At 47.5% G+C, this 17,796-nt stretch overlaps 1 protein-coding gene across 1 annotated transcript in view; it reads right to left on the reverse strand.

Annotated features, from left to right (window-relative positions):
- Positions 1-427: 427 nt before the first annotated feature.
- LOC100276147 (uncharacterized) overlaps positions 428-17,796 on the reverse strand; it is a 29,008-nt gene continuing 11,639 nt past the window's right edge. The window contains exons 3-4 of the mRNA NM_001150004.2: positions 1,307-1,473; positions 428-757 (exon numbers count right to left, since the gene is read on the reverse strand). Of these exons, the coding sequence (NP_001143476.1) occupies positions 727-757; positions 1,307-1,473 (198 nt within the window). The 3' untranslated portion in view covers positions 428-726. The remainder of the gene's footprint in view (positions 758-1,306; positions 1,474-17,796) is intronic.

Consider the following 17,796-nt stretch of genomic DNA (forward strand, 5'->3'; position numbering starts at 1 on the left):
ACCGCTCCCGGCCGCTTTCAAGCCTAAGAGGCTATTTAGCATACGCAGCTAAATCATCTAAGGATTATCTAAAATGATATATAAACTCAAAATGAGACCGCTCGCCTAACGAGGCTTCTGACTAGCACAAACAGGTAGGAATAATAATAGATCACGATCTAAATGCTTCTTCACGATTTGTTTAGACCTTTAATTTTAGTTTTAAAATAAAAAATAAGGATCCATCTAAATATGATTCAATCCTTAATTTTTTAGCGTAAAATTTAAAGCCCGCTACGACCCCTAAATGTATCCACACAGATGTCAATCGTGCCGCACCACCAAAAACTTTTGACAAGCTATAACGCAAAGTAGATGCCCGCCAGATTATGTAAGGCGCACTGAACTTATTCCAAACAGACCATTAATATTCCCTTCGTCTACAACATTTCACTTAAATTTATGTGAACTTTCATTCTTTAAAATAAGAGTCATGTACGAACAAAAATTGTTTGTGACAACTCGTAATAATTGTCATGACCTTGAAACAATCTCATGGTCTCTGCATAATTTTAGCATTTTGAACTGTAATTGTTACAAAATCACTCATTTACATTAAAATGAAATCCGTGCTTAGTGCTTACAACTCGTTGCGACTGAGAGAAATCCATAGCACAGCAGGACGAGCTTCACCACCTCATTTCTAGCGAAGTTCCAAAACAGTATAGCGAGATCAATCATGAAAATTCAGTCAAGGAGGCCTGGGTTCGACCAATCCCTACCAAAAAAAAAAGATTTAATGTAGGAAAGGTCAGAAAAATTTCACACGCACAGAAAATAAACTCTGAAAGTCAGGTGTCTTATGGTTCACTTATCTACGTGTCAATGCCTCGTTTTTTGTATTCTGCGTGATGCTTGTCTCATTCTCCCACTAATTTTCTCCAGTTTCTAATGGTAACCTCACTTTTATATGCCAATTTGCATCGCACATATGGTAGGCTCATGTATTGCACAGCAAAAGTGCAAATGATGGTCAAAAGCAATTGACATGCAAAGTATACTGCTCGACCACAAATGCAGGTAAAGTATACACCCCCTCGTGTTGCTAGAAATGACTATAATCTGCTTACCAAAAGTTATGTTCATCAAATGGTTCAAAACCATTACACATGACAGCAAATCGAAATTTATTCAGTTTAAAATTTAATACCCCCCCCCCCCCCCCCCCTTAACACACACACACGCACACACAAAACTAGTTTTTTATTAATATTATAATTTTTCGGGCATGATCTCCAAGTGCTTGTAAGAAAAATATTTTACTTACTTGCTAATATCATCAAGGTGGTCATCGAAATCAACAATTTTCTCCCATTTCTTTGTTGTAACATGATCAGCTAGGACAACATTGGTAGAAGGTTCTTTTAGAATCAGCTGACTGCTTCCATCTGATCCAGCCTGACGCCAACTTTTTGATGAATCCCTGGTGTGTAACTGCATATGCCATGAACCATGCAAGATCAAAACAAACTAACTATATTATCTCTACAAGAATCTTCGATCAATGTGAACTAGCTTTATGAGTAACAAAGTAACAGTTGGCAATCAAGCTCCCTACAGAGGTGAGCAATTAGCTCACTCACACTCGCGCTAACAACTCACTGCTAGAGGTAGAAGAGTTGAGAACAGAGCACACACACAACACAAACACAAGTCTGCTAGTGCAGCAACTGAACTGGTTACCTCTTTGCATGCTGAGTATACAAGGTGAGTACACGAACTCCTAGTACAATAAGACATGACTGAAATCAGCCCCTCAACAACAATGAAAGTGGCTGGGGTATTACTGGGCTGGCCTATTGCCATACTTCTACAGTACATAAAAGTATAGCATGATTGACCTATTGCCAACTCCTTGCTGCGGCAAAACAAAGAGGGAGAGCAGCAGATTATCTTACAACTCTTCTCGTAATCATACTGCTCATCCTCAGCCTTGAAATCCACCATGCCAATCTTGCTCTTCAGCTCAAAGAACCGAAGGCACCCAAGAGGCTTGGTGAGGACATCCGCGAGTTACCGGATGGTCTCGAAGAACTCGAGGACAATGTGTCCATCAACACAATCACTAAGGAAGTGATACTTCATGTTGGTGCGCTTGCTCCGGTCGGGAGGACTAAGTACTTGGGCAAGGGTGATGGCGGGGCTGATTGTCCACCATTAGTCGGTGGGCGGACTTCTTCCCTGGCGTGCTCACCCAGCAGCCAGTGCAGCAACACTCCTTGGCATGCCGTCGTGGCCAACGATGTATTCTGCCTTGCACGTCGACAGCACCACCACCCTCTACTGTGACTGCCATGCAACAGGGGACAAGCTGAGGAAGAGGAGCATGCAGGAGGTGCTCTTCTACCCATCAATGCCGCCCGCCATGTCTGTGTCAGTGAAGCCTTTCAGCCGCAGCTATACTCCGTCGGTCTTAGATAAGACCACACCCTGCTCGGTCCCATTGATGCAGCGTAGCAGGCGATTTATTGTGGACCAACAATCATCCTGAGGATCCTCCATGAACCTGCTCACGTACCCGGTGGGGAACGAGATGTCTGACCGTGTGTATCAAGTAGCGCAGCCCACCGATTATGCTTCAGTAGAGCGTGGCATCCAACTTCGCCGGCCTTCATCAGCTTCATCCTTCCTCCATCGGTGTTGCACACGGCTTGCAATCCACCATGCTGCTCCACTCTAGCAGCTTCCTTGCATACATGCACTGGCACAAGGTGGAGTCCCTACCCTGCTTCACCTCGGTGTTGAGGTAGTAGGAGAGCAAGCCGAGATTGCTCATGCAGAAACGAGCCACCATATCACACTTGAAGTTGTCGATGTCCTCCCCCCACGCTCTGATATGATCTCATCCACCTACACGACGACGATGAGTTGCTCCTTCCCCATCGGCGCATGTAGAGCACATGGCGAAGCCGAGCTCATCGAGCGTGGTGTCTAGCTTCATGTTCTAGGCTTGTGGAGCCTGCTGCAACCCGTAGAGGGCCTTGCGCACCCGCTGCTCCTGCCCCTTAGCAAGTTAGCGACAAACTCCTTAGCCCACCAATCCTTCGTTGTCGTCGACGCCATCAAGAGGCGGACAGATTCCATGCACACCACCGGCGTGAAGACTTGCTCAAGGTCAATCCCCTCCCACTAGTCAAAGCCAATGGCGACAAGCTACACCTTGTGCTTGGCAATGGCGACGAGGTCATCTTGCTTCACCTTGAAGGCCCACTTGAGCCCAATGGACCAACGCCCGAGCAGTGGATCACGCTCAACATTAGAAAATGTGGGCGGCTCATCGACGCTCATGAGAAGTATCTCCTCATCATCAAGCATTCTACATGTCGCGCCTAGGATTGCAGCGCTATCGACGAGGTTCTCCATGGTGCAAGAGCGCACCTCCTCGCCATGTTGTGTGTCAACATGAGCGTCCATGTTACTTGGAGGAATCACAAACTTGACTGGAATTGGCAATCCCCTATTTAACCGGAGCAAGAGATGGTGGTGGTGTTTCTGCCGCCACAAGGGTCTACCTACTTGCGCCTGCAATGGGCAGGCTCACAGGCCCATCTGGAGCGACCACTGCGACTAGACTTCTCATGTCCACAGTCGGCACCTCTTGTCCCGCATACCACCATTGATGATGAGGTGCTCGATGACGAAGATGTCATGCACTCCTCCAACTTCCCTACTCCCATGACACCTTCTCCACAAACACGACATCACACGAGACCACCACCTTGCCTTTGTGCGGGACAAATAAATGATGAGCCTTGCTATCAACCTCAGACCCCAAGAGCACCATCGACGTGCACCAGTCTTCCAACTTAGATAGATACAACTTCGTCGCCTTGACATGGCCCACGCACTAGAACAACCTTAGGAATGAGACAACATGTTTCTTCTAGTACCATGCCTCGAAGGGCATCAAGCCCTTCAAGCTCTCCATCGACACATGATTGAGGATAGCACCGTTGATGCAGCACACTATATTGGAGGAACCTCTCCAAGGTGCTGATAGGTAGATAGCACAAAATGATGAAGAAACAACTTCAACGTGCTAGTAGGTACAGCCCTAAAGGCTAGTTTGAATCCACAGACAGCGAGAGCTCAATCCAAAGCTCAAAGCAAAGATCTAGTCCAAGATCTAAAGAAGAACATCAAGTTCCATTCATATAGTGATGGATACAAGTCAAGTTACAAAACTAGAGGGCATTGCCTCTATTTATAGACTTGAAGCCTTAGACAACTCATACTTGGCAACAAGATAACAACTAAGTAACAACTCAAATACAACGCATGCATAACTCAATATTACCTAGGACATAACTTCTAGGAGAAGCAAGTATATTCTAGTAATACAATGACATGCAATGACATCATCTTCTATGTTTAGGTAACCTTCATGAAATATGTATTAGAGATCAAACTCAAATTGACTTCTCACTATTAGTAGCAAAATCAGATTTCTCTTTTAATTCTTGATATTAAAATTGAGTTTGAGTTTTGATACTTGGATGTTCATGAACCTTGCATGTGATGTCCCTCATCATTCTCCCCTACTTGATTGAAACTCGACCTCGAGTTTTCTTCATAAAGTGCTTGTTCTGGATGTTAGAGTGATATATCAACCATATTGAAAGTATTTGAAATATTCATTTCTCTTGGCAGATCAACTCCATATGCATTATCACTTATCTTCTTCAAAATAGAAAATGGTCCATATTTTCTTTGCCTTAGTTCTCCATGAACTCCTCCTGGTAGTCTCTCCTTTCTGAGATACACCATTACCCTATCACCAACTTCAAACAACATTGGTCTCCTCTTGTCTGCTAGCTGTTTGTATTTCTGATTTGAGGCTTCTAGGACGTCATGAACTTCTTTAAACAAATCAGAATAGTTGTTAGCACAGATTGTTGCTGACCTTGAATTCTCTCTTGAGGGTAGCTTTAATAAATCAACCATATGTCTTGGAACTTTTGTGTAAACAATGGAGAACGGACTCTTGCCTGTAGATCTATGCTCAGAATTATTGTAAGCAAATTCAGCAAGAGATAAGGCTAAATCCTACTATCCCTTTTTGTTACCACATATGCAACGAATTAAGTTACCCAAAAACTTGTTCACTTTTGTTTGGCCATCTGTTTGTGGATGTGCTGTGCTTGAAAATTTCAATTCAGTGTTGAATTGCTTCCAAAAAGTAAGCCAAAATGCAGCTAGAAACTTACTGTCACGGTCTGAAACCATTTATCTTGGAACATCGTGTAGTCTAATTATTTCTCTAAAGAAAAGGTTAGCCACATGATGAGCATTTGTTGTCTTCCGACAAGGAATGAAATGAGCCACCTTAGAAAATCTGTCTACTACAACATATATTGCATCATTCTCACGCCTTGTTCTTGGTAAACCAAGTACAAAGTCAATTGGTAGGTCCTCCCACGGTGCACATGGTACTGCTAGTGGCATATATAATCCAGTGTTTTGAACTTGGCCTTTGTAGGTTTGACATCAGGACACCTTTGAACAAACTTTCCAGTGTCTCTTTTGAGTTGTGGACAATAATAACGTGCTTGCAGGCTGGCTATAGTCTTACCACACCCAACTTGACCACTAAGGTCACTTGAATGTAGTTCTCTAATTAGCTTGTCACGTAGAGAACTTCTTGGAATACACAATCTCTCTTTCTTGAAGACATATCCATCATGTATCGCATATTCTTCACCTAGTGGTTGCCCTTGTAGATGCTTTAACCAAACTTGGCCAAAATCATCATCATTCTCATACAAGTCCTTTATTTGCTCCATTCCTGGAAGTTCAGCTTCAAATGAAGTTAAGAGACAAGCACGCCAACTCAAAGCATCAACCACTCTATTTGTTGCCCCAGACTTGTGAATAATGAGATAATTAAATCTTTCTAGATATGCTGCCCATCTTGGTAACATGCGATCCACATGCTTTTGATTTCTAAAATGCTTCAAGGATTGATGGTCAATGTAGACAATAAACTCTAAAAACTGCATATAGTTCCTGCTGACAAGTGCTCCATTTGTCTTTTCTCGAAAGCGCAAGAGAGCTGCGCGAAAATATATTAAGAAGGGGGAAAAGGTCCAAAAAGGACCCCAAGATACAGATAAGGCCGCCCTACGGCGGCCAATAACAAGCATAAATGAAACCATCCATGACAAAAACACTGCTACCAAAACAGCACTACAGCTATCTAGCTAACAGGTAGACCTGGGATGGGGGCAGTAAGCAAGGACAGCTTCTTTGCACCAGCCATAACCCAAAGATCAATCTCCAAACCAACACTTCTAATAGCAACAGCAACACTAGGACTCTTATTGTCAAAAACGCAGCCATTGCGATGTTTCCAAAGGGTCCAAACACCAAGAATGACAAGAGAATTAAGACCATTTCTTGCAATCCCAGGAATCTTGGTGCTCAAGTCTTGCCACCAATCCATAAAAACCCCTTCACAGGACTTATGGGCTAAGTGTTGTAGATTTACAAGAAGCAGCTTGAACCAAAATTCTCTAGCAAAAACGCAGCCCAGCAGCATATGATTTAAGGTTTCCTGATCCTGATCACATAATGGACATCTCTCCGGATGATCCATACCTCTTCTTTGCAACCTATCAGCTGTCCACACCTTCTTGTGGGCGACCAACCACATGAAAAACTTAGATTTTGGAGGAGCCCAAGTCTTCCAAATTATATGAAAAGGCTCAAACTCAATTGACCCAATAAAGAAACCCCTATAAGCTTCCTTGGAAGAATATTTTCCATTGGCAGCAAGGCGAAAGAAATGCTTGTCTTCAACATGAGGTCTTAGCTGAACCAAATCTAATAAATCCCACAGGAGGAGATACTCGTTGATAACACCCACTGAAAGGCCCCCCTGAATGTCCGAAATCCAGCTGTGATTGGAAAGAGCGTCCAATACTGTTCTCCGATTAGTCCTTTGCTTAGAAATAGTTCTGAATAACCGTGGAGTCAAATCTGCAATTCTATGTCCCAACAGCCACCTATCTGTCCAAAAAAGCGTGGAAGCACCATTACCAATATCAGTTTGCATAGCCATTGAGAAGAAATCTTTTACTTTCTTAGGAACTTGGATAGAAATAGAAGTCCAAGGGCGAGTTGGATCAGTTTTTGTCAACCATAACCAGCGCATTCTAAGTGACCAGGCAAGCTCTTTTAAGCTCGAAATACCTAGGCCACCCAGCTCAATAGGCCTGCAAACAGTCCCCCATGCCACATGACAGTGTCCACCTCTTGCATCACTTAATTTTTCACTGAAGAATGCAATGGGCTTTCTCTCGAGACAAAACAGCTCCAATACCTACTCCACTTGCATCTAGGAGTGACAATGGGCTCTAAATTTTACACTATAAGATTTAAGGATCGGATCGGATTAGGATCAGGCCCTATTTCTATTCATTTTTTAACTAAAATTTATTTAGGGCCCTACCATTTTGTGAAGAAGCATTTGGATCGCGGCCCATTACCACCCCTACTTGCATCACATTCTAGTTCAAAAGTCTTGTTAAAATCAGGAAGAATCAACACAGGGGCTTGTGATAGCTTCTCCTTAATCTCCTTGAAACTTGCTTCTGCAGTTTCACTCCATTGGAATTTCCCTTTCTTCAAACATTCAGTAATTGGTGCCATAATAGTGCTGAAGTTCTTCACAAATCTTCTATAGAAAGTTTGCTAGACCATGGAAACTTCTAACTTCAGTAATATTATTTGGAGTTGGCCAATCTCTTGTTGCAACAACTTTAGATCATCAACATGAATAACTTGTTATGATAAAGCCCAAGAAAAGAAGTTTCTTCTGTAGGAAAACACACTTCTTCAAATTGATTTAGATCATCAACATGAATAACTTGTTATGATAAAGCCCAAGAAAAGAAGTTTCTTCCGTAGGAAAACTGATAGGATTCCTATTCCTACCAGGGACCTCCCTCAAGCTGTACTGGTGTACTGCTGGAGGTTGGCGGGGGACTGGGCGAGAGGGACGCCGTGTTCACGGCGTGGGAAAACAGGCTAGCTCAGGTTCCGGCTTCCACAGGGAAGACGGCTAGGTAATTTCTTTGATGATCCTTCCTCCTGTCTTACATCTCCTATTTATACTAGCCTCTCTCTCAATAGAAGGCAACTTATCTCTTAATAAAAGGAAACTAATCTCTCTGAATAAAAGGAAGCTTATCTCTAAATAAAAGGAAACTCTCAAAAGGAAATAGATCCTAGGATTACTGAATTACTGCTGGCTGTCCCAGCCTTGATCCCCTTCTCCTGCCGCATGCCCCCTGGCCTGCTGTTTCCTTTTGTACTGCATGCCGGTCATAACATCTCTCCCTGCCTGCGAAAACAGCTCGTCCTCGAGCTGGAAGTCAGGGTAGAGGTCTTTGAATTCAGCCAGTAGTTCCCATGTTGCTTCCTCGCGCGTCATCCCTTGCCACTGAATAAGAATATACCAGATGTCACGGCGCAGCTGTGCTTTGAGGGTTGTCACTGGTACTGGCAGCAGTCGCCCATCCTGGATTGGTGGTAGTGGCGTCGGCATGGCAGGCGGATCTCCTTTGTGGGCTTTCAGGAGGCCCACGTGGAAGACGTCGTGGATACGAGCACCCTCCGGCAGCTGTAGACGATACGCCACGCTGCCGATACGCTCCAGCACCTGGAAAGGTCCTGCATAGCGCGGACCCAATTTGCCCTTGGCATGAGGATCCAAGGACTTGGTGGTGCGATGTAGCAATCGCAACCAAACCCAATCACCGGTCTTGAACTCCATCTCCCGATGTGTGGCATCGTAATACTTCTTGGAGATCTGTTGTGCTTGAACAAGACGTTGACGGACTTCTGCCAGGACCTCATCGCGGCTGCGAAGGAGAGCATCCGCTGTCTCTGTCCGTGCGGTCCCTGGCTTGTAAGGCAAGAGGGCCGGAGGGGGTCGACCGTAGACCACCTCAAAGGGGGTTGCCCGCAATGCTGTGTGAAATGATGTGTTGTAGCAATATTCCGCCCACGGCAACCATTCCACCCAAGCGCGTGGTCGGTCACCTGTCACACATCGAAGATACATGGCTATCACCTTGTTTACCACCTCGGATTGGCCATCCGTCTGAGGGTGGAAAGTCGTGCTTAAGCGCAGCTTGACACCGGCTAACTTGAAGAGATCGCGCCACACATGGCCGGTGAACACGGGATCCCTGTCGCTGACGATGGAGGAGGGAAACCCATGTAACCGGACGACGCCGTCGAAGAAGGCGCGAGCGACGGACGACGCTGTGTAAGGATGCCCCAGCGCAATAAAGTGCGCGTATTTGGAGAATCGATCGACCACCGTGAGGATGACAGCCTTGCCGCCCACCTTGGGAAGCCCCTCGATGAAGTCCATCGAAATGTCGGCCCATATTTGGGACGGCACGTCGAGCGGTTGTAGAAGGCCGGCTGGGTGCAGAGTCTCGGTCTTGTTTTTCTGGCACGTTTTGCATGTACGTACCCATTCTTGTACCAAGGCGCGATCGCTGGGGATGTAGAACTCGGCACGAAGGCGGTGGAGTGTTTTCTGAACACCCTCATGGCCTGCTGAGTGCGCCAAAGTGAGCACCTGGCGGCGCAGGTCCCCATGGTCGGGCACGAAGATGCGAGATCCGTGGAGGAAGAGGCCATCCTCCAGACGCCAAGGCGCTTCAAGGGTGCCCTCCTGCAGGCGCTGGAAAAGATGTTGCGCGGCGTCGGTGGTGCTGGTCGCGTTCCGGATCTCTTCCAGTAGGGCGAAGGAAGGCCCGGAGAGGGCATGGACCGTGGCGGCCCCCTCCGAACTTAGTGCCGAAGATGGGGACACCTCATCACGGCGAGACAGTGCGTCCGCCACAGTATTGAGGCGGCCCGGGCGGTACTCCACGTCGAAGTCGAAACCGAAGAGTTTGCTGAGCCATTGATGCTGTGGCACAGTGGACAACCGTTGATCGAGTAGAAACTTGAGACTGTAGTGGTCCGTACGTACCCGAAAATAGCGACCCCAAAGATACGGTCGCCAATGGCGCACTGCTTGAACCAACCCAATCAACTCGCGTTCATACGCGGCGAGTTTCATGTGGCGTGGTGCAAATGGTCTGCTGAAGAAAGCGAGAGGTCGCGCGCCTTGGTGAAGTACGGCGCCGAACCCCACACCAGAGGCATCACAGTCGACTGTGAAGCACTTGTCGAAGTCCGGCATTTGGAGCACGGGTCCGGAGGTGAGGGCGGTCTTGAGTGCTTGGAATGCTGCTGTTGCCTCCTCATCCCACGTGAACGCGTCTCGGCGCAGGAGACGCGTGAGTGGTGCTGCAATCGTGCCGAAGTCGCGGATGAATTTGCGGTAGTAGCCCGCAAGGCCCAGGAAGCCGCGTAGGCCCCTGGCTGAGCTCGGCGTCGGCCATGTGGAGACGGCTACCACCTTAGCCGTGTCCATGGCTACCCCCTCCGCGGAAATCACATGGCCGAGGTACGCCACGGATTTTTCCCCAAATGAACATTTGGAGCGCTTGACATGTAGATGGTGTGCTCGGAGGGCATTGAGGACCACGCCCAAGTGCTGCAGGTGTTCGGCCCATGTGGCACTGTAGATTAGTATATCGTCAAAGAATACCAGGACGAACCTGCGGAGATAGGGCCGTAGCACATCATTCATTAGTGCCTGGAAGGTCGCTGGGGCGTTGGAGAGGCCAAAAGGCATCACCAAGAATTCATAGTGACCCTGATGTGTGCGAAAAGCAGTCTTGGCGATGTCATCCGGGTGCATTCGCACCTGGTGGTAGCCCGACCGGAGGTCGAGCTTAGTGAAGTAGCGAGCTCCATGCAGTTCATCGAGCAATTCCTCAACGACGGGAATGGGAAACTTATCCTTAGATGTCTTGGCGTTGAGGGCTCGGAAGTCGATGCAGAAGCGCCATGAGTTGTCATGTTTCCGGACCAAGAGCACTGGAGCAGAGAACGGCGAGGTGCTTGGCCGAATGATGCCTTGGGCAAGCATGGCTGCACACTGGCGTTCCAGTTCGTCCTTCTGGAGCTGGGGGTATCTGTAGGGGCGAACCGCGACTGGAGGAGTGCCTGGAAGAAGATGGATGCGGTGGTCGTACGGCCGAGGTGGAGGCAGCCCGGCCGGTTCGGTGAACACCACCTCAAATTGCTGGAGCAGGCGATCCATGAGTGGCTGGTCGGGTGTGGACGGTATGGCACATGAGGTCGGTGTGCGTGCCTGGCCCCTGCGCGAGCACAAGCCAGTCCACCGCACGGACCGGGAAGCCCGCGTGAAAGACATGCACATGTCCTTGAAATTCCACAGTATAGGTCCCAGTGTGCTGAGGAACTCTACGCCCAGGATGAGATCAAACTCGCCGAGGTTGATGTCGTAACAGTTGACGCAGAAAGCTTCGGCGTTGATGGCGATCTCCACGTTCCGTGCTACGCCCTGGCACGGCACGCGTTCCCCGTTAGCCACCATCACCCGAAGCGTGGGGCGGGGTTTAGTGGCTAATTTGAGGCGGTGCATGATGTCGACGTTGATGAAGTTGGTCGTCGATCCCGAGTCGAGAAGCGCCACCACCCGATGGCCGTGAATGATCACCGGCAGGAGCATGGCCTGCTCGGTCCGGACCCCTGCAATAGCGTGAAGGGATACCGTCGGTGGAGGGTCGGAGTCCTGCATGGCGTCCGCCCCTGGGACCGTGGGATGTCCCGGCTCGCCGTGGTTGAAGGCCCCGGCGTGATCCTCCGGTGTGAACGTGTCGTCGACGTAGTCCGCCGACTCCAGGTAGAAGAGACGCTGGCAGACGTGGCCACGGACATAGGGTTCGTCACAATTGTAACACAATCCTTGCCGTCGACGTTCCATCTGTTCCGCTGGTGTTAGCCGGCGGAACTGTCGTGTCGATGTAGAGGAACCCGTTGATGGCGTCGAACCCGATGAAGGTAGCCCGTGCGGTTGTCGGGGTGGACCGGACGGCGGTGGTCGCGACGAGCTCCTCCCGCCACGTACTGGAGGAAACGCCCCTGGGCCAGCCGCACGGCGTTCGAACGCCCGTGCCAAGTGCATGGCTGTTTGCAGGTTCTGGGGTTCGCGTAGCTCGACGTCGATCCGTATGTGGTCGGGCAGTCCTCCCACAAAGAGCTCCGCCTTCTGGGATGCCGAGAGGTTGTGTGCATGGCACAGCACCGCATTGAAACGCTCGGCGTAGTCGTGCACCGTAGAGATGAACGGCAACCGGGCGAGCTCCGACAGCCTCGTGCCGCGCACTGCTGGCCCGAAACGTAGGGTGCAGAGCTCGCGGAAACGGCCCCAGGCTGGCATGCCTTCGTCTTGCTCGAGGGCGTAGTACCACGTCTGGGCGGCCCCAGTGAGATGGTACGATGCCAACCAGGTCCGATCCGAGGCCGGGGTACGTTGGCCTCGGAAGAACTGCTCACATTGGTTGATCCAATTGAGCGGGTCGACGGTGCCATCATATGTCGGGAAATCGAGTTTGTAGAAGCGAGGTGGCTGGGGACCGAAGCCTGGTCCCTGTCCCTGCGGAGGTGGCGCAGTGTCGTGCGACATGGCCCCCTCAAATTGTCCCCGGCCACCCTGGACCGAGCCGTAGGGTCCAAGGCCGTCGACGCCTCCGAAGTTGGCGCCGGTGCCGTAAGGTGGGTGAAACATCGCTGGCAATGGCATGCCGGCCGCTCCCGGCGGTGTCGGGGACGTCGTCATCGTGTACTGCGGCGCGCCCATGGATGCCATCGCATATGATGGGATCGGTGATGGTGACGCCGGCATGGATAGCATGTGTATGGGCACTCCTTGTGTTGCTGTCGCCCCGGTATGAGGAAGGGCATAGAGTGGCGGCTGTGGTGGGGGTATGGTAGGTGACGGGGTTGGCTGGGAGTACATGGATCGCAGGAGAAAATCCTGCATGGCTGCCATTGACCGGGACAGATCGTGGACCGCTGTGGCCACAGATTCCAGCGTGAGTATTGGCGTAGGTGTGGTGGAAACTGGTGGAGAGATGGTGGTGGACGGCCCTGGAACAGTGGAAGGCGATGGTGGCGGTGGGTGGCTGGTGAATGGAGGATCGCTGGACATAGCTGATACCAGGTTGATAGGATTCCTATTCCTACCAGGGACCTCCCTCAAGCTGTACTGGTGTACTGCTGGAGGTTGGCGGGGGACTGGGCGAGAGGGACGCCGGGACGCCGTGTTCACGGCGTGGGAAAACAGGCTAGCTCAGGTTCCGGCTTCCACAGGGAAGACGGCTAGGTAATTTCTTTGATGATCCTTCCTCCTGTCTTACATCTCCTATTTATACTAGCCTCTCTCTCAATAGAAGGCAACTTATCTCTTAATAAAAGGAAACTAATCTCTCTGAATAAAAGGAAGCTTATCTCTAAATAAAAGGAAACTCTCAAAAGGAAATAGATCCTAGGATTATTGAATTACTGCTGGCTGTCCCAGCCTTGATCCCCTTCTCCTGCCGCATGCCCCCTGGCCTGCTGTTTCCTTTTGTACTGCATGCCGGTCATAACAAAAACACACTTCTTCAAATTGACATAAAGCTCATTTTGCTTTAATACTTTAAACACCTTTTGGACATGATCAAAGTGCTCATCTTCACTTATGCTATAAATTAAGATGTCATCAAAATAAACCACAACGAATTGAGATAAGAAAGGCCGAAGGACTTGGTTCATTAAATGCATAAAAGTACTTGGTGCATTTGAAAGTCCAAATGGCATAACAAGCCACTCATGCAGCCCCTCCTTGGTTTTGAAGGTTGTTTTCCATTCATCTCCAGGTCTGATGCAAATTTGATGATATCGGCCCTGACGGCTTCACAGGCAGATTTTACAAGACTGCATGGCAAATTATCAAGATGGATTTCATGATGGCAGTTGAACGGCTTTTGCATGGCGATATTTCCTAGCTTCACCTTCTTAATTATGCGTATATCACTCTTTTACCAAAGAAGGCTAAGGCTATTGAAGTCAAAGATTTTCGACCTATAAGCTTAATTCATAGCTTTGCCAAGGTTGTCACCAAACTGCTTGCAAACCGGCTAGCTTCAAAACATTCAGATTTAGTGTCGCCAAATCAAAGCGCTTTTGTGAAGGGTCATCGTATTCATGACAATTTTATACTAGTATAGCAAACGGCGAAGTCCATCCACAACCAAAAGATTCCAAGGGTTGTTCTAAAACTTGACATCGGCAAGGCCTTTGACTCAACTCTTGGCCTTTCTTATTGGAGGTTTTAAGGCATTTGGGCTTCGGTCCGGTCTGGTGTAACTTGCTTTCTAAATTGCTGGGCTCCTCTACTAGAGTGCTGGTTAATGGGGAACCTGGGGATCTTATTTGCCATCAGCGCGGATTAAGGCAAGGGGACGCTTTGTCTCCTATGCTTTTCATTATGGTTATGGATGTTCTGAAATCCATGGTTACAAAAGCAATTGATTTGGGCCTTTTGCAGCCTCTCATGCGTAGAGGTTTTTTTTTTTTGAGAACGCGCAGGAGAACTGCGCATCTTATATATTAAAGAGGAAGAGAAACATTACAAAAGAGGAGATGTTGCAAAGCAAATCTCCCAAAGACCCACAAAATTCCGAAAGAAATTACATAGAAGTAGGGATGAAAACGGTCGGAAACGGTCGGTAAACACTAAAACCATTACCGTTTTCATATTTTTTATCGGAAACAAAATCGAAAACGGTAACTCCGGAAACGGAAACGATATCGGTATTTCGGAAACATCGGAAACGAAAGTTTGGTGCGGAAAATACACCGGTAACGGTCGGAATCTAAAACACAATCGGTAAATATATCAAACTTCATAATACAACAAAGTTGACAAAAGATGACAAAGACCACAAGTTCACAATTCATGATATAAGAAGTTCACAAGGATCACAAATTTATAATATAAAAAGTGTACAAAGATCACAAGTTCACAATATAACAAGTTCATAAAGATCACAAGTTCATAGACTCAAAGTTCACAATTCACAATTTCCACTCGATCTAGCTGACATGGCATGTTTACTTATGAAATATTTTTTCCTCACATAAAGAGTTTTCACAACCTCACAGAAAAACCCTAAAACCTAGTGTGTGGAAAAGACCAAATCGTTAATCTCAACTGCCTTCCAACACCATCTATCCAAAAAAATATCTAAAGGTGTCCAAAAAATACAAAAATAAGTAATCCTTATCTAGAGACGTACAGGCGATGCGAAAAATCACATGCTGGAAAATTCCGAAAAATTCCGAGACACAATTCCGAAAAATTCCGAGACCCAATTCCGGAAAATTCCGAAACACAAATCCGGTAATTTCCGACAAAAACCGGTAACCGAAGGAAACGGTCGGTAAAACGCCACGCCGATTCCGATACCGATTCCGATAGAAAATTCCGAAAACCGATTCCGTTTTCGAAAAATACCGTTACCGATGAATCCGACCGAAAAATTTCGAAATCGGTTTCCGGAATACCGAAAAATTCCGAAACCGTTTTCATCCCTACATAGAAGTACTGAAACTAGACCCGACCTCGCCCAGGGCAGCAACTAAGCCCATACTACCGATCTCCTTAGCTCCTGCTAAAACCCAGCAAACACACTCATCTGAGAAACATCTAAGAATCCTGGGCAATGAAGGAGACTCCCCATGAAACACTGCTCTGTTTCTCTGAAGCCATAGGCACCAAGCCCCCAGGATGATCAGAGAGTTAAGTCCTTTTTCCCTTGTCTTGGTAACTCTAAGGCACACCTTTCCCCACCATTCTGAAAAGTTTCCCTCATCAGCAGCCGGAGTGAGATGCCCCAAGCCAATAGCAGCAAGAATTGTATGCCAAAATTGCCGGGCAAAAATGCACGCAGTAAGGAGGTGGTAATGGACAGCGGGTTTCACTGTATGCAGACGATGTCGTGTTATTTCTACAACCTGAAGAGAATGAGTTAAATCTGGTCAAAGAAATCCTGAGAATTTTTTGTGAAGCCTCCGGCCTGATCACAAACATCGGTAAGTGCTCAATGACCCCTATTCAGTGTAATGCCCATCATATTGAAACAGCCCAGAGTATTCTGCCTTGCAATGTGATATCCTTCCCGTGCAAATATTTGGGTCTACCACTATAAGTACGTAAACTTTCCAAGCATGATTTCCTTGAGCTCATCGATAAAGTGGTTGATAGACTTCTGGGGTGGAAGGGCACAATGGTCAACCTGGCTGGGAGAACAACTCTAGTAAAAGCAGTGTTAACTGCTATCCCTATCTATCACTTAATTGCTCTTCAATGTCCCAAGTGGGTCATCAAGGCCATTGATAAAATTTGGAGAGGGTTTCTTTGGAAAGGCCGTAAAGATGTCAAAGGAGGCCACTGTATGGTCAGTTGGGCAAAGGTTTGCAAACCATTGACCTTAGAAGGCTAGGTCTGCACAATTTAGAGGTCCTTGGTTGGGATCTTAATATGAGGTGGCTTTGGATGAAGAAAACTCAACCGAATCCTATGTGGGCTGATGTGAAAATTAGAGTACACCCAAATGCTACAGCCAGGGTTGCATGTCCAGTGGTTTCTTTGGCAGGAGACGGGTCCCAAACCTCCTTTGGACGGATCGCTGGCTCCATGGACAGGCTCTGCGTGACTTGGCTCCGATCCTTGTCTCTCGGGTTCCGAACAGATTTCTCCATAGTAGAACAGTAAAGGATGCCTTGACTGAAAATGGCTGGGTAAATGATATCTCAGGAAGCATATCAGCTCAATTTCTATCTGAGTACTTCATGGTCTGGGACCTGATTCAAGGCTTCCAACTTCACCCAGGAGTTTCAGACCAACACCGCTGGACCCCTTCTGCCTCAGGGGAATACTCCTCTAAATCTGCTTATCATCGTTTCTTTGAGGGGATGGTCACCTTTGAACCGGCAGCAAGGGTCTGGAAAAGTTGGGCACCTCCAAGATGTAAATTTTTTATCTGGCTGGCTTCTTTAAATCGCTGCTGGACAGCGGATCGATTGGCTCGTCGAGGTTTGGACCATCCCACAAAATGCCTTCTTTGTGATCAGAAAGAAGAAACCATGCAACTCATTATGTTACAATGTGTTTTTGCTAGGGATGTTTGGTTTCATACCCTGTCTCTTATTGGGCTGCAGCACCTCACTCCAGGAACTGTGGAATCTAGTTTTCAAGACTGATGGCATAGGTCAGGAACGACAGTTCAAAAGGAACAAAAGAAAAGATTCAATTCAGCCGTGATCCTAGTGGCCTGGTGGTTGTGGAAACACAGAAACTCTTGTCTTTGATGGGGCTACTCCGAACATCTCTTAGATACATAGGTTCTGGTCTCCTAGATGAACAGGACGACTAGTAAACGACCAGGTAATGTTCATCATCATCATATTCATCATCATCACTTTCATAGCATGTAGTGTTGACAACTTTCCTCCTAGGGCAATTGCTGGATATATGCCCTTCTTCACCACACTTGTAGCATTTGACAATAACTTGGTATCTCTTTGCCCTGCCCTTCTTTGCTGTTTGATTGTGTTTAGGTCGCTTTGCTTTTGATTGAGTAGTTTTATTATCCATCTTGCTAGGATAGCCCTTTGAGGTGCTCTCCATGTGAGAGTGTGAAGGAGATTTGCTTATCTTCTTTTTTTTTTCTTGAACGCGCAGGAGAGATGCGCATCATTAAATTAAGAGAAGAAAAGAGTTCAAAATGGACCAAAGTACAACGCCAAAAAGGCAGAATACCAGACCACCAA

This window comes from Zea mays, chromosome 2 (genome assembly GCF_902167145.1).
Source record: "Zea mays cultivar B73 chromosome 2, Zm-B73-REFERENCE-NAM-5.0, whole genome shotgun sequence".
Lineage (NCBI taxonomy): Eukaryota > Viridiplantae > Streptophyta > Magnoliopsida > Poales > Poaceae > Zea > Zea mays.